The sequence below is a fragment of the Hyperolius riggenbachi genome, chromosome 4 (assembly GCF_040937935.1).
Source record: "Hyperolius riggenbachi isolate aHypRig1 chromosome 4, aHypRig1.pri, whole genome shotgun sequence".
In the NCBI taxonomy this organism is placed as follows: Eukaryota; Metazoa; Chordata; class Amphibia; order Anura; family Hyperoliidae; genus Hyperolius; species Hyperolius riggenbachi.
The window spans coordinates 79508627-79534561 of NC_090649.1; the positions used below are offsets into that span (position 1 = coordinate 79508627).

The 25935-nt window shown below is 43.0% G+C and overlaps 2 protein-coding genes across 2 annotated transcripts in view; one reads left to right on the forward strand and one right to left on the reverse strand.

Annotated features, from left to right (window-relative positions):
- LOC137571308 (uncharacterized) overlaps window positions 1-25935 on the reverse strand; it is a 130915-nt gene that overhangs the window by 47661 nt on the left and 57319 nt on the right. The window lies entirely within an intron of this gene.
- TP53I3 (tumor protein p53 inducible protein 3) lies at window positions 640-25370 on the forward strand. Its single transcript, XM_068280254.1, has 6 exons — window positions 640-1041; window positions 5060-5202; window positions 7624-7891; window positions 10831-11043; window positions 18167-18363; window positions 20876-25370. Exons 1-6 carry the CDS (start codon window positions 1035-1037, stop codon window positions 21056-21058), a joined length of 1011 nt encoding a protein of 336 aa, XP_068136355.1. The 5' UTR covers window positions 640-1034; the 3' UTR covers window positions 21059-25370.

Genomic DNA, 25935 nt, shown 5'->3' on the forward strand with positions numbered 1-25935 from the left:
ATGGACGCAAATTGAAAAAATACACCTTTTTTCCCAAATAAAAAACTTATGCCATACATTGTTATAGGGACATAATTTAAATGGTGTAATAACCGGGACAAATAGGCAAATAAAATAAGTGGTTTTAATTATGGTAGCATGTATTATTTTAAAGCTATAATGGCTGAGAACTGAGAAATAATGATTTTTTTTCCATTTTAATTCCCGTTAAAATGCATTTAGAAAAAAATAATTCTTAGCAAAATGTACCACCCAAAGAAAGCCCAATTAGTGGTGGAAAAAACAAGATATAGATCAATTCATTGTGATAAGTAGTGATAAAGTTATTGGCGAATTCATGGGAGGTGAACGTTGCTCGGATGCATAAGGTGATACAACACGGAAGGCTGAAGTGTTCAATATGGGCTGTCAGATTTAATGCAAATGTGCATGCATGAAATTTGCACGTTAGCCTCGCAAGTGTGAACCCTGCCTTATAACAACAGAACCTATTGGTGAGGTGCTTATTTTTTTAGTTTACAGGCTAATTACATGCTCTAATGAAACTCAGGACACTCAGGATAAAGATATTTTCCAGTCTCCAGATACATGTTATTTGCTTGCAAAATTAAAAAATCTGGACCTTATTTTATCATAGTCATAGGTATTCCCAAAACAGACTACTGCTGTGGCAGGCGGGGGTTCCACTTTAACAAACCAGCCCAAATCCTGGGATGAACTCTTCTACAAGTGGGCGTGGCTTTAAAACCGTGAATAAGCATGAGACAGCGAGAGCGAGCGGAATAAACCATTCTGCCGTATGGGGGAGGGGGGTCAAAATGCTTCTCAGCACGTCGTTCTGTGAAAAGCCTGAAGCAGTAACTAAGGCTTAATTTATAATAAACATCTAGCCTATCATATGTGAAAAAATTACTTCAACAGGGGTTTACTTCAATAACATAATAGTGGATCACCCTGGTGAGGAGTGGTACAGTCTGAAGACTAATGAACTTATCCGGACTTCTAAAGTGTACACAGTGACAGCCAGAGCCAGCATGGAGGGTGAGTGCAGATGTGACAACTGCTGTAGCTCTGCCTATATTACTATACTGTACATAGCAGAAGTGCAGGGGGACTGTCCATATATTGCAGCTATAACATGTCCAGGACTCCTAGCTCAAACATTCAGGATAGTTGTTCTATGTTCACATTTATGCTGCTGTTATCAACAGAACAAATGCTAATTTGCATTTAGGGTTTTAGTTAAATGTTTCTGTGTTACATAATTATTGCATGTGTGAGTTGTAGGGAGCTATATTACATTTTATAGTACTGAGATGCCAAATCCAGAATGTACACTATGAGCTGTTTATGCTGAGAGCAAGTTAGTTACAGTGTGTTCTTACTACTGCTAAAAATAAAAAAAATAGCAGATCATGCACATGTATGCAAATGTAGGGAGGCAGAGGCTGAGCCATGTGGGATGCCGAGGTTGGAATACCGGTCTGCCACAATGAGCACCGCATCGGGGCCCTTGGGCCAGAGGGGTCCACTAGGGGCTCTCCTTCATCTATCTTATTCGTTTTTCATTAGTGTTATGCTGGTAATAATCATCACCTTTACATTTGCAATGAATATTGATAATCATAAAAAAGCTACTTTCTTATTCTGATTACACCTTTCAGACAATATCCTTGGTAGGTTTCGGGGCTCCATATCTATAGAGTGTTTGGGGCCACATGTAAACTCACACCAGGGCCCCTAGCTCCTTTGTTACGCCACTGTAGGTCGTGATCAACGCAGACGATCCCCCGCAGGGTATTTCCGCATGATATGCGCATGTCTGTGATTGAACGCTTGTGTTTTTTTTTTTTTTTTTTTTTTTACTTTAATCAGTAAATCACAATGAGGAATTACATGCATTGTATTGAAAAGTAGTGCAGGTTTTATCTTTTTTTTTTTTTTTTAAACGCTATACTCAATCACAGATGGGTCCTGAAAGCGCAGCAGTCCCATAGGAAAGCATTACTTATGTTTTCACACTTGCAGCAAAACGCCTGTGATTTCCATAAGCTTGACCCCTGTCTAAGGACTTGTTTACACTGCATAACGCTTGCACGATTTCGTGCATACATTCCCAACACACGGCTTGCTTGTCGCTGTGAGTCAAAGCACAGATGTCAAAATAGAACCTGATGCATTGTGCGATAAAATGATCCCGCCTGCATCTCAACAAGCAGGTACACACAGCTGTACTTTGAACGGTAACTTGAAAGTGTTTGGATTTTCGTGTAACCGTGCGGATCACACGCTGCCTGCGGTTTGTCAGTGCTGTCAGCGGAGCACATAGTGTGATTGAGAATTTAGTGCAAATTTGATGGTAGCACATGCAAATCCAAGAGGCCCAGGCAAGTAGGTGACTGCAGGTGGCGGTGCTGACCAGTTAGTAGCTTCTTTGGGCTTGATTCACAAAGCCGTGCTAACTGTTTAGCACGGGTGTGCTAAACAGTTAGCACGTGAAGTGCCGATCGCGGACCTTTGCGCACTCAAAAGTCCGCAATCGCACGAATCGCAGCACTTTGTGCGTGCAAAAGTCCGCGAACGGCACTTCACGTGCTAACTGTTTAGCACACCCGTGCTAAACAGTTAGCACGGCTTTGTGAATCAAGCCCTTTGTCTCTTCACTTAGGCACGCAGCCTGCTCTTGCCCATCCTATTGCTGGGCTTCAGATGATGTTCCACGTTGGTCCCTCCAAAGCTCTGTGTCTCCAGCTCTACAACCTAGTCTGCTCCGTCCCGAGGAGCTGACCCTCTTCTTTTACTATATTACAGGCAAATCATTTTTGAGTTGATGCAGAATTATGCATATGTTTATGCAAATAATTCAGCTTGAAAATGGAGTAATCAAATGCCAAGGTGGGATTTGATAGGTTAGATTTCAGGATGCTTAAAGGACAACTGAGGGGAAGAAGATTGTTAGAACGGGGGAGGCAGGGATTTATAGGCAGCAGTCCTCATGCTCACTGCTCCCACCATTCTCCTCTGTCCCACTCCGTTCTCTCATAAGAGCCATCAGAAGCTGCTTCCGTGTCGGCCAGGTCCGCATCAGTGCCCTGGTGGTAGGCCCGGCAGCGCATGTCATTGATCGTGCTCCTGTGGCCAAATGCTGCTGAGCTGACCAACCAGGAAGCAGCTTCTGATGGGTCTTACAAGAGAATAGAGGGGCACAGAGGTGAATGGGGGGAACAGTGGTCATGAAGACTGCTCCTTGTACATACAAATCTTCTTCACCTCAGTTATTCTTTAACGTAAACCAGAGCTGTGGCTAAACAAAGATTTGGTACTCGCCCACAGCTTCCTGATGCCTGAACCGGTCTGTGTCCCACGCCAACCTCCCGCGCGCAGTAGACCCAAACTGGACGTGACTGAGCATGTTACCGGGGTTGATTGCGACTGAACGGCAGACTGCGGAGGACGGCGTGAGACACAGAGGTGTTTAAGCATCAGAAAGAAGCAGTGGGTGAGTATCAAATCTTCGTTTAGCCACAGCCCTGGTAAACTTTAAGTTGGCGTGAAAAAAATAAAATTACTTAATTCTATATCAACTCAGAATTATTTGCATCTCATCAACCATCTCTCTAGGTAGCTTACTTGGCACAGATATTAGACTAGAGCAGTGATGGCTAACCTTGGCACTCCAGCTGTGACAAAGCTACAAATCCCATCATGCCTCTGCCTCCCCGAGTTATGCTTAGAGCTGTCAGAGTATTGCAATGCCTCATGGGACTTGTAGTTCCACCACAGCTGGAGTGCCAAGGTTAGCCATCACCGGACTAGAGGTTCCCAAAGTGGTTCACTGAGACACGATTTGAGGAGTACCTCAAGCTCCCTCTCCCAGTCCCTGTGTAGAGTAGTGCATGGGAGGAACACACTGGATTGCGCCTACTAGACTGGTTATTCTCACGTCTACACTCCCTTCCAGTCCTTTTCCAGCCAAGCACACTGTCTCAGTCTTCCAGCCACAGCAATGGTCACGACTGTTGCGTCACATCACCACACTGATGCACTGATGGGTGTGTATGTGCCTGGAAAAGGACATGAGCATGGAAGGATCTGCAGGGTGAACAGGTGAGTATAACTATCCAGCTTGCTCTTTTTGCATGCAATAATTGTACTATATTAAAGCTAAGCATATGGGGGGGGGGGGAATTAGCACATGAGCTATAATTAGAGTGGCGCCATACTGAATGACACTCTGTAGGGAACTGTGGGAGGGTTGCTGTCTGTGTCTTCATTGAGAGGATTCTCTCACTTCGTGTCATAGCGACAGTGGGGTCTTTACTCAATGCAGACAGGAACCCCAGTACAATGCAGACAGGAACCCCAGTACAAACTGGACCAAGCTTTTAATCCTTCCCCACTCTATTAAACAAGAAAGAAAACTTTTTACCCTGGAGTCTTACCTTAAAGAGATGTGCCCCGTTTCTTGAGAAAAACCTCAGTGCATTCAGATAGGAGTTTCAAAGTTTACTGTCAGTCAGTGGTTCGCCCCAAGTGCTGAAAATGTGTAACATGGCCTTTTGTTCTGTGCATCTAATTACTCCTACAGAAAGTTTGGTGATTGCGGACAGCTGCATGGCAACAGTACTCCTAACAGAGGACGTAGAGCATTGTTGCTAAGGCCAAAGAGAGAAATGTAGGCTCGCCGTCAGTTTTGGGCTTGTATAGCAATATAAATAAATTAAAAAAATATATATATGTGTGTGTGTGTGTGTGTGTGTGTGTATATGTATATATATATGTGTGTGTGTGGAAATTAGACGCTAAGTAAGGCCAGAAGTCCAGAAATCTCCCCGGTTTGGACAAAGATTGTAGTAGTATAGGAAGATAGTAGATTATAAACTTTTACTATAACATCCATTCATGAACAGTGGAGTAATAACATGTCTGCTCCTGTCGCCTGCCATTGTGCAAGAGCCACGCCTATGCCAGGGGACACCTCTCCAGCACCCTGGCACTCGGCCTGGCTGAGGATTATGAGACTGGTACATGCTGGCATGTCATTTTCTTTGTGTTGCAGGGAAGATGTTGGCAGCACATTTTGATGTTCCCGGAGAGCCAGAAAACCTGTATGTTAAAGAAGTCAGCAAGCCGGTACCAAAGGAGGGAGAAGTTCTGGTAGAAGTTCATGCCAGTGCGCTGAACCGGGCAGATTTACTACAGGTGTGTAGAATCAGACTTGAAGTTGTATGAAACTCGGCATTTCCTCTTTGCACTAAAAGATTATTTACAGCATAAAATCTACTACCTCACAAACAAATTGTGGCTGAACAGCTTCCAAACAGTTAAACACAGCACTTTCATCTTCAATGGAAACTTTGAAGCTGCCAGAAGCTGCCCACTGTAGCAAAGAGCTTTCCAGTGGAAAGCTCCTTGCTTCAGTGGGCAGCTTCTGGCAGCATCAAAAGAGGTGATAACCGTATCTTTTGTTTACATTTCTTTGTCAGACACATTTAGTAAACTTTAGCAAACTGCTAAAACTGAGCTGAACTGAGAATCAGAAAGAACTGAGAAGTGATCACTAGATAGATTTTAATATATGAATACAGCAGCTATGCAATAAAATGTAAAGGCAGATTTCAGCGCAGATGAACTGTACTTTGGGGATTTGTAATGTGCAGACAGACAATATTGTACACAAAAGCAAATATGATAACTGTATGGGTATTAAAAAGTAGGAAAATACAGTTTTATCCCACTTTAAATGGAACTGAGTACAGAACTGAACAAGGAATAAAACAAATACCCTCCTAAGGGAAGCTCGTAAATGGTGTCTGTTATGGGGAGGGTAGCAAGCATGTACTAACCTATGAGGGTTTGCTCTCTAGTTTCCCGTGTATACATGTGCCTCCATCTTGCTTCTTCATGTGCCACAGTGTTGCATACCACATTTGTTGCAGTGCATGCTGGGAGATGTAGTCCATTAATGTGACTACATCTACAGTACCGTCTGGGAGATGTAATCACATTAATGGACTACATCTCCTGGCATGCACTGTGGCAGCCGGGGCCTGTGACATCTCTGCGGCTACGGCTTGCAGAAGCAAGACGGAGGCACGTGGATAGTCTGGGGATAGAGATCAGAAGCCCGTAGGTAAGTATATGCTCGCTGCACCCCCAAAACACACCATTTATGAACCTTCCTTAGGGGGAGGTTCAGTGGCGTAACAATAGACACTGCAATAGATGCATCCGCAGGGGGCCCTGTGGAGGGAGAATTTTTTTTTTTTTCCTGTCCTGAGAGACTGACAACTAAGGGCACAGAGAGAAAAAACGTTCTGCTCTCTGCACAGTTGTTCTAATGACTGCGTCTGAGAAAATGCCTTCAGTGTTTCTCTACTGTTTTTATCTGCATGAGGAAAACAAATTCACGTGTGCACTAGCCAATTGAATTACATTGGTTCTCAGTTTACCCGTGCAGAAATCGGGGCGGGGCATCCATTCAGAGTTTTGCAGTGGGGGCCCAGTGATTTCTAGTTACGCCTCTGAGGAGGTTTGTTTTTATTATTATTATTATTATTTTTAACCTAGGAGCTCCCAGGATCACTTTCATGAAGAATTGTAAAATGGATACATACAAGATGTACATTTGTCACAGACTACAATGCACAGTAAATTACTCTTTTCTTGTGCCTCACAGTAGGTAGTATAAATCTGACAGGCCTGACCGGTTTTGGACTAGTCCATCTCCTCACTGAGGATTCTCACCATTTTCTTTTAGCATCTCAGACTGGCCAGTACCTTTGTAGAAGTCCTTTTCCAGGTAATGCTTTTGTAAAGCATAATGTTCCAATTTCCTGAGCTATCAACCGGATAAATGCGATCACTTGGGTTCATTCATGTCCTCTAATGGGAAGGGAACACATACCCAATCTGATCAATGGAATAATCTATTTTTTGGATCCATTCCATTGAGCGGATTGGGTATGTGTCTTCATCCCGTTAGTGCACCTGACCAATCGCATTCATCGGACCAGCTGGTTGACTGGTCTTGCTGAAATCTATTAAAAATCTATTTGCAGTGATTGGCAGTGACCGATGCCTCTCTGATCAGATTTTGATCAGCTAGGGATCTATCTTTTGGCTCAGTCGGGTGGCCATCTGGCAGTGTATGGCGACCTTTACTCCAAACAGAGGCCAGACAAAGAACCGTTCAGGCATTTGGTGACAGTTCTGGTCAGAGCAGGATCATCCGCCAGGTAACCTAAGCAGGTGCTTGGGGCCTACTGGATGTCAATGGGCCCACCAGCCACCTTCTCTGATCTCTCTCCCCCTTCAGCTTACCCAAAAGGACCACAAGGGGGCCCCAAATCTATTACCTTGCCTAGGGCCCCCATTACTTCTTCATCCATCGCTGGTTCTGGTATAGCAATATGTACATCAAAGTACCGAGATATAGAGGAAAATACTAGGCTGTAGGATTTCTGCTTGGCCACATGGAGAGCAGTGCTGTCCACTTCCTGTGACTGAAGGTTTACTTTACATTGATCACGATCTGAGCAATTGCCATAGGTAACTGTTTTCTAATTGTAAGCTTCCTTGTTCAGTTCAGAGTTCTGCAGTGAGCTTTTATTGGTTTTGCAGAGGAGGGGGAAGTATGCCGTGCCCCCTGGAGCCAGTCAGATTTTGGGTCTGGAAGCAGCGGGTAAAGTGGTGGCGCTTGGTCCGGGTGCTGATGGGCGCTGGAAGATCGGTGACCGTGTGATGGCCCTTCTGGCTGGTGGAGGTAATGCACAGTATGTTAATGTACACTCCTGCCAGCTCATGCCAATCCCTGCTGGAATGACGGACACAGACGCTGCCTCCGTCCCTGAGGCCTGGCTCACCGCATACCAACTCCTGCACTTTGTGGGTGAGTGATTTTACTTCATTATGTTCTACATTATCCTATCTTCCTCCCCACTTGGTAATAATGAGCCTCCCCAGTAATGTCCTCAATGTAGAAATTACCCATAATCCCTCCATCCCTTTTCATCCTGGACTCATATGAAGGCCACAATATCCCACACTGTATGCTACTCCCCTCTGTCCTGTCACCTCGAGGCTACTGCATTCCTCTTGGCCTGTCACACCCAGGACACTGCTGACCATCCCCAAACACGTCAGTGCTAGTATGGCACCACACAAGCGGGAGTTGCATAGCGATGGGACTTTTGCCACCAGCAGCTGCTGAAAGATCACAGCTCCGCCACTGACCAGGACAGAAGGGGATGGCTTGGGGACTTTAGTTCAGAATTTCCGTTGGGGAAAGGGTATGAGCTATGGTGCTGAACATAATAAAGATTGCTCTTAACGCAGGCATGGTACTTTATTTAATCTCTGATATCCCTGATGATAAAGCGGGACCCTCAAGCCCAGGAGTGCACAATGGTTTCTTTATACTGCCTATGCCTATAAATGGCCCTAATCATCACTACTACTTTGTGACCACACTTTCCCCTGAACTTACTGCAATGCAAGGCTCATAGGTAGCCAGGGATAGGTGTAGCCAGAATTAGGTGGCCGCAGCATAGGTAGCCAGGGATAGGTGTAGCCAGGATAGGTGCCTGCAGTATGGAGAGCCTGGGAGGGGGGGGGGATTGAGGAGGATAGCAGCGGCAGGGATAAGTAAATGCTCACTTGCCGGGTCCTGTACTCTGTACTGGCTTCATTCTACTTCCTGTTCTTCATCATCTTGTAATAGCGCCAGCACTGTTTCAGGGAAATGTGACACAATAACAGGAAGAAGAATGAAGCCAGTACAGCGTGCAGGACCCGGCAAGTGAGTATTTACTTATCCCTGACGCTGTTTGTGCGCCTGCCGCTATGTTGCCCTGCCCCCCGAAAACCGGTTGAACGAGATTGTGCATGGTATCATTACCATGCACAATCAAACCGCGGTATACCGTCATAGCGGTATACCGCGGCAACCCTAACCGGTAGTCAGTGGTTTCATAAACTGAGGAGTCAGATGATTTTTGTACCAACTCCACGGCCCTGGTAAGTATTAGACTAAGGAGTCTGAGTTGAGGAAACAGAGTCGGAGCAATTTTGGGTACCTGGAGTTGGTGGTTTTATAAACATTGGCGTTGGAGGATTTTTGTACCGACCCCACAGCCCAGCATTTCAAAAATGTAATAGGGGTCCAAACAAACAGATTTCAACGATTTCAGTTTTTAAAAAAAAAAATTTATTGTAATTTTCAGCATTATAATACAAACATAAGTGGCGCTCTACGGCACCTAAGCTCAATACAGAAGACATTTTTTTTTTACTATTTTACCTCCAGTATACTTTCAGAACTTATGCTATACATTAAACTTTCCAAAAATGTTTATATGTATATGGTACATAAAGATCTTCTCCAGTATTGTCCTGCCTACTTCTAGATCTAGATGAGGTTATAACAATGTAGAATTTAAAGGATAAAATCTGTTGGTCAAGGTAGAAAGACAATCAAGATTAGGCATTACTGTATCATGGGACTCTATCCATCTATTTCAGACTTTAATTTTTTGGGGATGGCCTCGAGCCTGATATATCCGTTTATAAAGTAGCAAGTTGGTGCTAATCAAGGTTCCCATGTCCTTTTAGGCTGCTTTCACAGTGGGACGTTATAGGCGCACGTTAGAGCAGCCTGTAACGCAGCCCAACTCACAGCAATGAAAAATCAATGGGCTGTTCACAGTGCCACCTTGCGTTAAAGCATAAGGCTGCACGTTCTATGAAAGTGCAGCGTGCTGTGCGTTGTACGCGGTTTTAGCCGCGTTAGACTGTGTGCACATGCTCAGTGATTAGCCACATGGCTAGTTAATATTCACTGCACTGCTGACGTAATGGATTTCTTCCTGGAGCGGCCGCTTTGTGTGCTGATTGGCTGGCGGGACCACGTGATGCGGAGTGTTCCGATCACATGGTCTCCGCAGTCTTTTGAGCTGCATAACGCGGCTCATTCTGACGTCCTCTATCACCACCAGGCGTTGCGTTAGGGGCACTTTATGCGACCTTAACGTCCCCTAAAACGCAACGTCCTGATGTGAAAGAGGCCTTATAGTCTGGATTTCCCAGAGCCTCAGCAAGCCCACTGTTGTTGCCTGGGACCCTAGTTTTTTTTTTTCTTGTGGCTGTGCTCCTGTTCAAGTACAAGCCTCTTTGTGCTGGGCATATGCAAGGAAGGTCTGCACATGCCCAGTAGAACAAAGTCATCTTAGCGAGGAGGAAAAAGCCATGCACAAGTGGCTTCATTTTACTGGGCAAAGTAGAAGTTGTAGAGGGATTGGTACTAGATGGAAGATGGTCAGACCGCTGTGGGACCAAGGTGTGTGGCTGTGCCTCTGGATAACAAGACCATCAATATTCAACAAGGTTTTCAGTGGTCTGGTGCCCACATCTTTCTAGTCTACCTAGTCTCAATCTGGTGGAATAATTTTACCTGGCATATGCTTGCTCTTGTTAGTTATGTTCAGAGGGACGGTTAAAACCAGTCTCAACACCTTATGGACTATATAATTCGCCTACTGCTTTTGGCCCAAAGTGATGTCATCTTTGTTAATATCACTTACTAGTATGAGTCGCATACCTCTCTACAGGCAGCCTGGAGAGCTCAATGCAGCTTATTGATAAATGAGAAAATGGAAGTAAATCTAATAACCCTTTCATGCACTAAAAACAAAAGTTCTTAGAACTGAGGATCAGAGGATATTTCTCTTTAAACAAAAAGTGGAAACACATTTAAATAGGTTTCTTATATGTTGTTCTGGGCATCAGTGATATATATCTTACAATGCTGTCTTCTGCATTTGTTGTACACAGGCAAAGTCCAGAAGGGCGAGACAGTCTTGATACACGCAGGAGCTAGCGGGGTCGGCACGGCAGCCATCCAGTTGTGCCGTTTGGCTGGAGCCGTTCCTATGGTGACTGCTGGTTCAGCAGACAAACTTGAGTTTGCCAAGAAGCTGGGCGCTGCTGCCGGCTTCAACTATAAAGAAGAGGACTTTGGCACGAAATGTTTGGAGGCCACAAATAGTAAGTTCAGCACTGCTACTTTACAAGCACAGGTTAATCACTAACGCAAAGAGTGATTCCTCATAGCAGTGCCACCCACAGTAATAAACACTATGATCTTTTCAAAGAGGCACTGTAACAACATACATTAGAATGCAGTAAATTATTCAGGATACCCACTCTCACAGTAATCTTACTGGTTTCATCATCAGAAACACTTCTTGTATCTATATATTGGTGTGTAGCTCCGCCCGCCCTGTGATGCTTAGCCTAGAATGCTAAGCTGTGTGGAATTATCCCCCCTGAGCATTCTGGGAGACCAGGTATATTTTGTACTGGCTTCAGAACTCTCAGTAACCAAACATTCTGTAGAGATCACCTGACGGCAGTAAACATGTTGCCACCTATGATCAATTTCAGAATGTAAATCAGGGAAAGATTTTACATTGGGAAAGGGCTTATTCAATAATTTATAAATGAATATTGTAAAAAAAAAATTATTCATTCATTATGTTATTTTCACTATCGCTGCTCTTTAAGCACTTAATCCTATCTGGACGGATATTTCTGTCCAGATAGGCTACACTACTGCCACTAACAGACGCGCGCGATCCCGCCGCCTTCAGTTAGCCCAGAGATCAATGAGTGGGAACACAGTTCCCATTCATTGATCTAAGTTCTCGTATGAAAGACCGACGTCGTCTAATGTTCCCCAACCCTGTCCTCAAGGCCCACCATTCGTGCATGTTTTGCTGAAATCCACAGAGGTAGTTAATCAGCTCTGCTGAGACGCAAATTGCCGGGCGTGATCAGGAGCGCTGACGTCACTGGGCCTTAGGAGAGACACGGATGGTGAGGGGATAGGCTGCTACCAGGAGCGGGGAAATCGGGACGCCGGTGCCGCGAGCAGAGGAGACTTACTGATGGGCTGGGATGCCTGAGATGCCTGATATTTCCTTACTTACGTGAGTGCGCTGAAACTGCGCAGGCCCTGACTTTTTAGCAAACTGTATTACGCTATGTATGCTTTTATTTATTTTTTACATGTGGAACTAAATATTAAATGTGGATCTTTCAACTGTGAACCAGAGTCCTGTGGAAATTGTGATTGAAATTGTGATTGGAGTCGGCCGCTCTAAAGGCTAAGTGCGAGACCCACCTGGAAAGCGAGGTGGTGTCCATCTGGTGAGCTGCTGGTGTGAGGGAGTGGAGAGATCACGAGTGGAGCACCTTTGAGCACATATGCACGTTTGGGGGCTTGAAATTTGTGATCTGTGATGACAGTAATGCACTATGTGCGGCTATATGTTTCTGTTTAATTTCTAGAAAGGAAGAGGAGCGCTGTCACATTAACATTGACTGTGAACTGAGGACTTGTGATAGCGAATACTCGCTGAAAAAACCCAGTATACTGTGTATATTTTATGGATTTTTTATTGTTTTATTGAAGTGGAGCTGTTCTTGGCAGGCGCAGTTTGTGTTCACTACAGTTAATCAGCTCTGCTGAGACGCAAATTGCCACAACTGTGCATGATTGTGGTTTTCTGCAAAACTTGTACTGTTGGTGGGCCTTGAGGACAGGGTTGGGGAACTGTGGTCTAAGAGACGGCTCTTTCTTTCACAAAGCCCCTACTGTTCTGTCCTGCATTACTTCTGTTTTGCGTAGTAATACTACGCATCCAGAAGTGAGCTGCTAGGACATCTTGTGACCAAATACTAAAATTATATCTGGAAATAAAAATTTCCAGATAATTACATTTTTTTTTTACTTTTAAAATTAGCCCTTACCTCCCACACTCCCCAATAGCTACACAAATGTTTTTTTTTTTGTTAAAAATAAAAATAAAAAATATACAAAAAAAATAATACATAGTTACCTTAGGGACTGAACGTTTTAAATTTTGTATGTAGTAAGGCATATTGCTGTTATTTTTTAAATTATGGGCTTGTAATAAGTAATGGATGCAAAACTGAAAAAAATGCACTTTTATTTTCAAATAAAATATTGGCGCCATACATAATAGGGACATAATTGAAACGGTGTAATAACCGGGACAAATGGGCATATAAAATACATGGGTTTTAATTACAGTAGCATGTATAATTTTAAAACTATAATGGTCGAAAACTGAGAAATAATGTTTTTTCAATTTTTTTCTTAATCTTCCCGTTTAAAATGGATTTATAATAAAATTCTTAGCAAAATGTACCACCCAAAGAAAGCCTAAATGGTGGCGGAAAAAACCAAGATATGGATCATTTAGTTGTGATAAGTAGTGATACACTTATTGGCAAATGAATGGGCAGTGAAAGTTGCTCGGATGCATAAGGTGAAACAACACTGAAGGTGAAGTGGTTAAATCACCTCTAATACTAAAATAAAAAAAAATATAAAATACATGTAAACACAAACATAAGAAGAACATTTCTTCCATAGTAAAATGAGCCATAAATTACCTTTGTCCCATGTTGCTGTCCCTTACAGTAGGTAGTAGAAATCTGACAGAACCGACAGGCTTTGGAGTAGTCCATCTTTTCATTAGGGGTTCTCAGGTTTTTTTTTTTAATTTTCAAAAGCACTTAGCGAATGACAGTTAGGCCGCCCAACTGTCAAAGTATGAAGCCAGTAAGGAGGGTGGCCAGCATCTTTGTATAAATCCTTTTCAGGGAGTGTCTTTATAAAGAGAAAAGACCATACTGAGAATCCCCCATGAAAAAATGGAATAGCCCAAAACCTGTCGGTTCGTCAGATTTCTACTACCTACTGTAAGTGACAGGAACATAGGAGTAAAGCCATTTATGGCTCATTTTACTCTGGAAGAAATGTACTTCTAATTTGTATGTGTTTACATGTATTTTAAATTTTACATTTTTTGCAATAGTGGTCCTTTAATAGAAAGAAGCTTAAAAGGGAGCAACAACACTGCTTTTTGTTTTTTCTCCTTTTTTCTCCTTTTTTCTCCTCTTCTCCTTATCTGTGCTTCAGATGGTCTTGGGGGTTTTTGTTTGTGAAAAAATATATGCCTGTCAGCCCTGCTGAGATACTTGGCTGCAGTAGTGTCTCAGTCACACCAGAAACAAGCATGCAGCTAATCTTGTCAGATCTGACAATGTCAGAAACACCTGATCTGCTGCATGCTTGTTCAGGGTCTATGGCTGAAAGTATTAGAGGCAGAGGATTAGCAGGACAGCCAGGCAACTGGTATTACTTAACCAGTTCGGCCTTTCTGAACGAGCTTTCTCGTCCAGAAAGGCACTGCTGCTTTCCCTGCGTGGTGCGCGCGATCGGCCGCGCGCGCACCCGTTGCCCGCCGCTAGCCCCCTGATCAGTGAATGGGAATATAATTCCCATTCACCGATCTAAATTCCCCGCAGAAATACCGACGCTTTCTATCCAGAGAGCGTGGTATTTCTGCCCCCCAGGAAACAACTCCCCTGCATTTAAGTTCCTGGATGCGACATCGTTCACATCCAGGACTTTTCTCTCAATGGATGCAAAACTGAAAAAAATGCACTTTTATTTTCAAATAAAATATTGGCGCCATACATAATAGGGACATAATTGAAACGGTGTAATAACCGGGACAAATGGGCATATAAAATACATGGGTTTTAATTACAGTAGCATGTATAATTTTAAAACTATAATGGTCGAAAACTGAGAAATAATGTTTTTTCAATTTTTTTCTTAATCTTCCCGTTTAAAATGGATTTATAATAAAATTCTTAGCAAAATGTACCACCCAAAGAAAGCCTAAATGGTGGCGGAAAAAACCAAGATATGGATCATTTAGTTGTGATAAGTAGTGATACACTTATTGGCAAATGAATGGGCAGTGAAAGTTGCTCGGATGCATAAGGTGAAACAACACTGAAGGTGAAGTGGTTAAATCACCTCTAATACTAAAATAAAAAAAAATATAAAATACATGTAAACACATAAACATAAGAAGAACATTTCTTCCATAGTAAAATGAGCCATAAATTACCTTTGTCCCATGTTGCTGTCCCTTACAGTAGGTAGTAGAAATCTGACAGAACCGACAGGCTTTGGAGTAGTCCATCTTTTCATTAGGGGTTCTCAGGTTTTTTTTTTTTTTAATTTTCAAAAGCACTTAGCGAATGACAGTTAGGCCGCCCAACTGTCAAAGTATGAAGCCAGTAAGGAGGGTGGCCAGCATCTTTGTATAAATCCTTTTCAGGGAGTGTCTTTATAAAGAGAAAAGACCATACTGAGAATCCCCCATGAAAAAATGGAATAGCCCAAAACCTGTCGGTTCGTCAGATTTCTACTACCTACTGTAAGTGACAGGAACATAGGAGTAAAGCCATTTATGGCTCATTTTACTCTGGAAGAAATGTACTTCTAATTTGTATGTGTTTACATGTATTTTAAATTTTACATTTTTTGCAATAGTGGTCCTTTAATAGAAAGAAGCTTAAAAGGGAGCAACAACACTGCTTTTTGTTTTTTCTCCTTTTTTCTCCTCTTCTCCTTATCTGTGCTTCAGATGGTCTTGGGGGTTTTTGTTTGTGAAAAAATATATGCCTGTCAGCCCTGCTGAGATACTTGGCTGCAGTAGTGTCTCAGTCACACCAGAAACAAGCATGCAGCTAATCTTGTCAGATCTGACAATGTCAGAAACACCTGATCTGCTGCATGCTTGTTCAGGGTCTATGGCTGAAAGTATTAGAGGCAGAGGATTAGCAGGACAGCCAGGCAACTGGTATTACTTAACCAGTTCGGCCTTTCTGAACGAGCTTTCTCGTCCAGAAAGGCACTGCTGCTTTCCCTGCGTGGTGCGCGCGATCGGCCGCGCGCGCACCCGTTGCCCGCCGCTAGCCCCCTGATCAGTGAATGGGAATATAATTCCCATTCACCGATCTAAATTCCCCGCAGAAATACCGACGCTTTCTATCCAGAGAGCGTGGTATTTCTGCCCCCCAGGAAACAACTCCCCTGCATTTAAGTTCCTGGATGCGACATCGTTCGCATCCAGGACTTTTCTCACTGTGGCCATCTTGTGGCCAAATAGTAAACTGCACCCACACACAGTTTTAATTAAAGAATTACATTATCTTACATTTAAAATTAGCAATTTCCCTCCCACACCAAAAATTACCCACATACACTTTTTATTAAAAAAAAAAATTCAATAAAAAACTAAACAAAAACATCATAAATAGTTACCCAAGGGTCTGAACTTTTTAAATATGCATGTCAAAGTATGTTATTATATTATTTAAAATTTATAAGCTTATAAATAGTGATGGACGCAAATAGAAAAAATGCACCTTTTATTTCTAAATGAAATATCGGCACCATAAATTGTGATAGGGACATCGTTTAAATGGTGTAATAACTGGGACAGATAGGCAAATAAAATACATGAGTTTTAATTACGGTAGCGTATATTAATTTCAAACTATAATGGCCAAAAACTGAGAAATAATGAATTTTTTTCATTTCTTTCTTAATCTTCCTGTTAAAATGGATTTAGAAAAAAATAATTCTTAGCAAAATGTACTACCCAAAGAAAGCCTAATTAGTGGCGGAAAAAACAAGATATAGATCAATTCATTGTGATAAGTAGCAATAAAGTTATAGGCGAATGAATGGGAGGTGAACGTTGCTCGGATGCATGAGATTTTCGGCACTGCGGCGCTGAACCGGTTAATAGGAAATACATATGGCAGCCTCCATATCCCTCTCACTTTAATTAAGTATGTATTCTTTGTCCAGAGGTTTGCTTTGGGTCCACTTTAAGTATGTACATAGTGTGGCACAGAACTGACATCAATACACCTGTCATAGTGTATGTAGATTGAGATGACACAATACAGCGACCATTTTACGTGCTCTTTGCCGTGTCCACTCCTTACTCTTCTGGTAATCCGACGTCACAAGTTCTGTTCCTGCTTAGAATTTCCCAGGTGTTCTGTCAAATGAACATCTTTTGAATGTTCCCGTTTGAGTCTCCTGTGCTGTTTGATTTGGCCCTCTGTGCGCTGAATAAACCTTGTGAGTCAGATCTCCTCACAGTGCATTCAGATATTGCAGGGAGTGCCGCTTAGCCGCAATACATTGGTAAACAGCTTGTACGGACATTGTAAGCCTTCTTGTTTGAGCTTGTGGTTGTGATCCTGCAAACTGAGGGAACATTAGCAAATCTCCTACTTGATTGCTGCTTGTTTTCTATGCATTGCAGCTATCCCAGATAATCCATTCGGGCCTTATTCATCTTTTCTTAAAGGGGACGTGGCTCACCGTGCTATGTTCACATTTAGCCACTCAAGTGTTTTTCATTTAATCTTAATTCTCCAAACTGATGCAAATTTCGATGCAAAATCGGCATCTATAGCATTTGACGCATGCATGAAATAGAGGTGCGAGGAAAATTGAGTGCCTAATGTCGGCAAGTAGTATATATCGGTATATATCGGCTAGTAGTATATTGGCAAATGTAACGATAGTCTACGTTTTGAAATTGTAAATTACAAAGTACTGTTAATGGCACAAGCCTCAAACCTGGTACAGTTGGTCATTGTGTGACTGGGGTTCAAATTCAGAAAAGGAGTTGGAGCCACAGCCAATCAGATTTGTTTCATTTCAATGAAAATTATTGATGCCAAAGACGGCAAAGCTCACAAACTAGGTCATTGAGTAATTGTGTGTTAAGGTTCGTACACACGCCGGACTGCAGGCAACGACGGGTCTGTCGTCACCTCCCGCTGGGCGGGCTTTCCAGCGACAGTCCGGCGTGTGTACAGTCTGTCTGCAGACTGATACGGCTGTTTCTGAGCGATCCACCCGGCGGATCGCTCAGAAACAGCCGTATCAGTCCGCCGACAGACTGTACACACGCCGGACTGCCTGCTGAAAACCCGCCCAGCGGGAGGTGACGACAGACCCGTCGTTGCCTGCAGTCCGGCATGTGTACGGACCTTTAGGGTTAGAAAAAGTGGGCGGAGCCAACACCAGCCACCTGAGCAATCAGCTAGTATATAATACATTTGTCAAATGCATATAGTGTATTATTGGGTGCCTCCTATCCCTGATGTATTAGAATAATTGTTCACATCGTCCTTTCATTTAGTATGTGAGACAGATAACTGCACTGCCTTTCTCCAATTTGTCCTGTAGATGTTGGAGCTGATATTATATTGGACTGTGTGGGGGCGACGCACTGGGAGAAGAATCTGCAAGCTTTGAACACCGATGGTCGCTGGGTTGTCTATGGGCTGATGGGCTCCGGTCAGATTAATGGAGATTTCCTGACAAAGCTGCTGTGGAAACGAGGAAGCCTCCTGGGCAGCCTGCTGAGAACACGGTCAAGCAAGGTAAGAAACCCCAGTCAGTGTGGAGGACCTAATACACAGCCCTCTCTGTACAGAAGACACCTTGCAGGTCCATCATATTGGAATACAGAAAGGTGATACCCAAAGGATTTGTAAAGAGTTTGTAGATGACAGAGACCACTGCCTAATCAAATGTAAATCTATGCAGCTTGAAAATGAATGAACCAATCAAATGCAGCTGCTGTGGTACTTTTCAAACCGCTTAAAGAACACCCGTGGCGAAAATAAACTAATGAAATAAACAATTGTATCTATCTTCCTTCTCTTAAAAATGACTTTTTAAGATATTCCACAGTTTTATTTAGTTTAAATCTATTTTTTAAGTTTTAACTGTTTTATTGTTTTTGCTCAATGACTCATTCATTGAAGTATGCCAGAGCTAAAATCTATGAACTATTGACCCTTTTTATCTTTCATGCTCTCAGAAGCCATTTTCTGCTAGGAAAGTGTTTTATAGTTGGAATTTCTTATCAGTGAGGGTCACACTGTAATCACTGCCTTGCAGCGCTTGGTCCCCGGTTCGAATCCCAGCCAGGTCAACATCTGCAAGGAGTTTGTATGTTCTCCCCGTGTCTACGTGGGTTTCCTCTGAGCACTCCGGTTTCCTCCCACATCCCAAAAACATAGAGATGTGTTCATTTGTCTCCCCCCCCCCCCCCCCCCCCAAAAAAAAAATGGCCCTAGACTACAATAAATACACTACACGATACATACATAGACATACAACTATGGTAGGGATTAGATTGTGAGCTCCTCTGAGGGACAATTGGTGACAAAATTATATTCTCTGTACAGCGCTGCGTAAGATGTCAGTGCTATATCAATACTAAATAATGTGCGGCAAACGCATTTTTGCACATTCGCAAAACGCATGCAAATTTTAATAAGTGAGAGAGAGGGTTCAGACTTCAAAATTTGTGTGCGTTTTGTGAATGTGGGAAAAGTTCAGTTTTCCGCAATTATCAATGTGAACCCTGCCTAACCGAAACCAGTCAGGCTTTAATAATTGGGCTATGTTGGGGGCATTAGATCCCTGAAACATTTCATCAGTGATTGAATTGATCACTAAAGTTATTCTGCGTATGGTTACTTTAGTGAGATTGAGGCGATGGCCTCAATTCTGGTAGCTATGTGAGGTAAATATTTTTTTTGTAGGTAAAATACCTCATACAGTATTTTCCTCCCCTTTACCTCCAGGTACAGGCAGGTCTTAAACTGATCGGTAAATTATGTGCTAACATGCCTCCTAATTTCCATGAGAATAGCTATTTTCGGTAAAACGAATGCCAATGACCTCAATTTACAGCATGAGGTAAAACATGACTAAAACCTACCAGAATTGCTAAATGTCATTTCCTCATGAAGTAAATTACTATACATGAGGTAATTTGTTTGAAAACCCTACCAGAATTGAGGCCATAGCTGTTTATTAGGTAAGTAAGGCAGGTCTGGCTCTATCCATGTTAGTATATGGTGAGGCCCTAGTCAAACAGGTGCATTACATTAATCTATTTGTACACTTCTTTATACAGTTATAAATCTCTAAATGGTAAACACCGAGAGCCCAATATAGTGTAGTATGTATTGGAAACCGTGGATAAATGTAAGTGTGAGATGAATATATTCATAAACATGGGTTACCTCTTAGGCAACCACTGTAGATGCAGGTGAGGAGATTAGACCTGTCCTCACTCAGGATTAAGATGTCGCTCTCTGTAGATCAGAAAAGTAGGGGTAGGTCACCCCTCCACCAGGGGTGGACACAGTATTATCGTAAGAGAACAGAGGCGCCAGCAGGATAAAAGGTAATAAAAATTTTAAAAATTGCTGGGAGGCAGTGGTGGACTTGCCTCTTGAAAGCAGACTCAAAATACTGTCTGAATTAAACAAATTTATTATTGGTACCCCAAAAGATGCAACGCGTTTCGCAGGCACAGGCCGCTTCATCAGGCAATAAGATAGGAGACAAACAGTAGCTCATCAGTAGCACGAATAGCGCCTCTGGGGCGACTGTTTGTCCCCTATCTTGCGTTATGACGCGGAGCGTTACAGTACAGGAAGCTTTGGGCCGACACTCAGCCGGAGTGTCCCCGGCAACGGAGTCGCCAGTGGGAGGCGGAACGGAGCCAGGAGGACGCTGGGGGCCTCTCAGCCTACGGTGAGCTGGAGGAAGCCCCAGGTAAGTACCAATTTTAAATGTAACCCACTGCTCAGGGTCCCTTTAAGTCTGTCCTTTGTCTTAGTTGCCTTTTTATTACTGTATTTCAACATTCATACAGAGTTTATAGTAAATATACAGTGTGGAGTATAGTACTGTTTCTTAGCTAGGCTTACTTTTAACATTGACTCTCTTCTAACTTATCTGGCATCAGCCAATTCCTGTTGATGCTGGATAATGGGGGTTTTACTGTCTCCGCCTTAATATTGGCATATTTGCATATATTTACTGTAAATCCTGGCAGTAAGTTATAAATGGCTGTTCTGTGTGTTTCAGTACAAGGCAGAGCTGGTTAAGGCATTCACAGAAAACGCCCTCCCATATTTTACACCTGGTGGTCCAGTTCAGCTGCGGCCAATCGTAGACAGCGTGTACCCCTTGGAGAAGATCGCAGAGGCTCACCGCCGCATGGAAGAGAACAAGAACACAGGGAAAATCGTTCTTCAGGTCCCTGTGTGACGCCAGCAGGAGTAAACGTGTAACAGTACACAGTGGGCTTGATTCATCGACATACATTAATGAGCGCGAGGTAAAAGTAACTGCACGCTATGCGCGCTAGCAGTAGTGTTACGTGCACTCTTTGATGTGTGCGCTTGCAAAGTACACAAGCTAGTGCAGGGCAGCCACCATGATACTTTATTATCGCTCCTCTGCACTAGCGCATGTACTTTGCAAGGAGCGCGCGGACATCAAAGAGCGCACACTATGCTACCGCCAGCTGAACAGTGCAAACTACATAGATGAATTAAGCCAACTGTGTATAATCTGCTCCACACCAAGGAGTATGACGCTGCCAATGTCCTGTATATGTGTTGCAGTATGCGGTGTGATGTTTGTGCAACTAATGAAACTGTTTTCCATGTACTGAAACCATTTTGACAGTGCTTGTTTATAATTTAAAGGACACCTGAAGTGAGAAGAATAGAGAGGCTTCCATATTAATTTCCTTTTTAAACTATACCAGTTGCCTGGCTACCCTGCTGATCTCTTCGTCTGAATCCCACATCTGAAACAAGCATGCAACTAATACAGCCATACTTCAGTCAGAAAACACCTGATCTGCATGCTTGTTCAAAGTTTACGGCTAAAAGTAATAGAGGCACAGGATCAGTAGGACAACCAGGCAATGTGCATTGTTTAAAATAGAAATTAATATGGCAGTTTCCATATGCCTCTCTTTGGGTTCCCTTTTAAAGCGGTATTGTCACCATAAAAATCAAATTTCAACAGCAACTGGTCTGAGTGTATTAAGTGATAAAGATGCTAATCCTGCATTCAGAACTTTTTCTGCTGTTATGGTTTGGAGTTATCACATACTTTAGGAGCACTGGCCCTAGTGCCAGAAAGTTGAATACTGGGAGTTCTTTTAAATGCTGGGAGTTTTTTTTTATAATATATTCCTCCTCTTCCATTTATTTCCCTGCCTAGCTGATCACTTGTGTTTACAAGCAAGGCTGAGGTGACTCAGTGATTGGATGTGTAAATAAAAAAAAGACTCTGGGAGGAGGGCAGCTAATGAATACACAATGAGCAAGAGAAGGGAGGGGGTAAAACAAGAGTCAGGGAGGATATGATGTCAGCATTAGCTTGGCAAAATGGCCACTGCCTAGAATAGGATTTTCTGCTTTTCCTTTATAAAATTCACAAAAATCATTACGTGGATAGCACAATACATCTGTTATGTAAGTAGAAGTAGTATTTATCTACTTATATATGTGTTTTTTATTACTAGGTTAGCATGGGTGTCGCTTGTTCTTTAAAGCAGTGTTCACCAACCCTGTCCTCAAGGCCCACCAACAGTGCATGCATTTTGGAAAACCAAAGGGGTAGATAATCAGCTATGCTGGGACACTTTACTCCTCCCGTGAATGTTTGTGGCTTCCTGCAAAACATGCACTGTTGTTGGGTTTTGAGGACAGGGTTGGGGAACTTGGCTTTAAAGCACATTTTCTTGGGCATTTTGGTGATTGTATTTGCTTGTTTTTAAAGCAGGTCTTGGGGTGGGGGGTTTGTTTTCAGATCTTTTCCAAACATTCCTGTTACTTCTCATTATACTAAAGAATGTACTCTGAAGTGCTGTACATAGAGAAGGGCAGTTCATATGGTGCTTCCTGGAAAGTGTACGAAAATAAGTCTCTATACAAAGATGAGGAATCTGGAAACTTTTTTTTTTTGCATTTAAAGGACTACTGAGGTATATGATGGCTGCCATATTTACCAGTTGCCTGGCTGCCCTGCTAATCCTCTGCCCCTAAAGGCCCATACACACGTCGGATTTTTTTAAACGACGGGTCGTTTGGACGTCCCGTCGTTCAGTTGTCCGAACGTCAAATTGGGCATGTATACAGTCCGTCGGTCAGCTGATAAGACTGGTTTTGAGTGATCCGCCTGGCCAGAAAGGAAACTGGCTAGCTGTGGGGGACCGGAGGATCGGTTTGTCCTGCCGCGGACACAGGACGTTTGCAAGGGGCAAGGAGAAGCCCCAGTAAGACACCCCCCCTCCCTTTATGAAAAAATAACTATGGCAGCTTCCATATTCCTATTCCACTTCAGTTGTCCTTTAAGAAAGTGGGGGAGATTTATGTAGACAGGTGCAATGAAAACCGGAGCAAAACGGAAACAGTGGCCTGGAGCAGCTATTCATATCTCAATTTTTGAACAAAATAAAGTTATTTTGAACAACTGCTTTCCTTGGTTCCAGATTTCTGTGCATTGGTCTTGCTGCATCTGCCTAGAAAACTATATTTACAATAAGAAGTTGGGAGATAAATATTGTATTCTCTAAATCCAAACTGTAATTTTAATGTCTGTTTGTTACAAGGCGACCATTCAAGCTGAATACTCACCTAAAGACCCCGGAAGGGCGTCGCGTGTACCCGCCCTTCCTGTGTGTGGGAACACGTGACGGCACATGACGGGAAGGCAAGTGATCATGGTACTTTGCACGGAGTCGTCAAAGATCTGATCTTCTGTGACGGTTATCGTCGCGTCACCAAACGTTTGTGTAATTGTGCATCTGTACCCACGTAGCAAGCTCCCAGATACGATTGTCGCTTAAAAAAAAAAACAGCCATTGGAAAAATCATCATTGTGTAGTGGCTACGGGCCTTTAGATTTCTTTTGTACATTTAAAAAGATAGAGCAAGTTCTTCACTGAGTCATACCGACAGCCCGGCCTCTTCTCACATTATGGATGAAGTGGCTTAAAGTTAAAACGGTTTGTCCGTACCCTAGCAACTAATCGCTTGCTATATTTCCTGTTGCTCTGATTAGTTAGAACAGTGATCTGCAAACTTGGCTTTCCAGCTGTTAAAGAGAACCTGAACTGAAAATAAAAAGTCAAAATAACCATACACAGGTCATACTTGCCTCCTGTGTAGTCTACTCCTCAATCTCTTTCTCCTCTCCTGCGTCCCATTTGTCCACTGTGATCAATGGAATTCTCTGTCCTCCATTTTAAAAATGGCCATTACCCCATAACAGCTTCCTGGTCAGCGCACTGTTAAACTGTAATATCACTCACTTGAGCCATAGGTAAATATGGACATTACCTTGCACATTCAGTTGTAACTGACAGCTGCTGACCTATAACTAACAGCAACTGGTATATTTCAGTTCTGACAAAATATTGTCAGAACTGGAAGGGATCGCTGTAAGAAGAAAATGGTGAGCTTCTGCGAGGAACTGACAGTGAGGTTAGTATGTAATATTCATTTGCAGCAATATCATGTGTTTATTTTAAATAACTTTACACGCTTCAGGTTCCCTTTAAGGAACTACAAATCCCACAATGCATTGCGGGAGTCTGACAGCCACAGTCATGATTCTTAAAGGCAAATGCATTGTGGGACTTGTAGTGCCTTAACAGCTGGAGAACCAAGTTTGCAGATAACTGGGTTAGAACATGAAAAAGGAGCACCAGTTGGTTGCTTAGAGAGAATCAGAAGCTGTTTGACAGTCAGACCCTTTACACATGCCCCAAGCTATTTTATCTAAGGTCCATAAAGCATCTTTACAATAGATCATTATACTGTAATCCCATAAAAATCTTTTACGATTTTGTTCTTTTCAAATTAAGCAGTTTTGTTCTTTCCACACTCCACTGTTGCCAAAATACAAGTATATACTGTATGAATGCATTGATATTGTGGCTACTGACTTGCACCTGTTTTTACTGTAGTCACATAAAATAAATAAAATCAAAGGCCTTTAAATCATGCCATAAACCTGTATTCCTGGAGAAGCAAGTAACTGACTCTAGTAGTTATTAGTATGCGATTTAAAAAATCCCGTCGCCAGAGGGCAGATAGTGATCTGCACAGTTTGTATGTTCTCCTTGTGTCTGTGTGGGTTTCCTCCGGGCACTCCAGGTTCCTCCCACTTCCCAAAAACATACAGATAAGCTGCATTCCTAAAATTCTTCCCCGCCTTCCCCCCCCCCCCCCCCCCCTCTCCCTGCAGTCACTTGACATGACGTGGGGACGTGCCAGCATATTACAGGGCGCCGCATGACATGATGTGAGGACGTGCCAGCATATTAATATGCTGGCACGTCCTCACGTCATGTCATGTGACGCCATGGAGACGTGACACAGGAAGTGGAAGCGTAACTCTGCAGAAAGAGATCGGGGGGAAGGAGAGGAAATCCTGTTGGCGGGCCGGGTACATGGATAATACCAGTAGTGAAAAACTGGGAGACAAGCATCTTGTGGTCCTTTTAAAGTGGCTTTGAATCTACATTTATTGTAATAAAACCATTCTTCAGTTACAATTGTGTTAGCATATGTCATTTTTCCAGCTTACCAGGAGGTGCTGCTGGTTGCTCACAAGTTTTACAGTTTTGTTTTCATTTTCTTAAATTGCCTCTCTAACATTGTAAACAGTGTGTTTTTTAGATTGTGAGAAATAAAGGAGGAGGGGCTAAAGCTGTAAATGTGGTATCTGTCTCTCTGTCAGACTAATTTGCTGCATAAGTCAGAAGTCTGAGTCTGAACACTATTCTAGTATTGCTATTTAATTTACTGCCCCATGACATTTAATTTTTTAAAACCTGTATGAAATGAGATATCTGAAAGAATCCACAAAATGTAAGGGGATATACCTGACATTCTTGGGTACCCCCTGCAGTTGCATTTTAATGATGATTTCTGGTACTCTGGCTGTGTTCTAGCCATCAGTTAAAGGACACCTGAAGTGCGAAGAATATGGAGGCTGCCAATATTTACTTCCTTTTTAACTCTTTGGGGAACGGCCGCCTAACCCCCCCCCCCCCCCTTAAGGACGAGGCATTTTTGCTGAAGGGGAGGGGGTGCGTTGGGGGGGGGGGGGGGGGGGTC

Excerpts from the sequence above, each read along its gene's own strand:
- TP53I3 (XM_068280254.1), top strand. Across the intron at positions 5,203-7,623 it reads ACCGGGCAGATTTACTACAG|AGGAGGGGGAAGTATGCCGT; the intron begins GTGTGTAGAATC and ends TTGGTTTTGCAG. Across the intron at positions 18,364-20,875 it reads TGAGAACACGGTCAAGCAAG|TACAAGGCAGAGCTGGTTAA; the intron begins GTAAGAAACCCC and ends TGTGTGTTTCAG.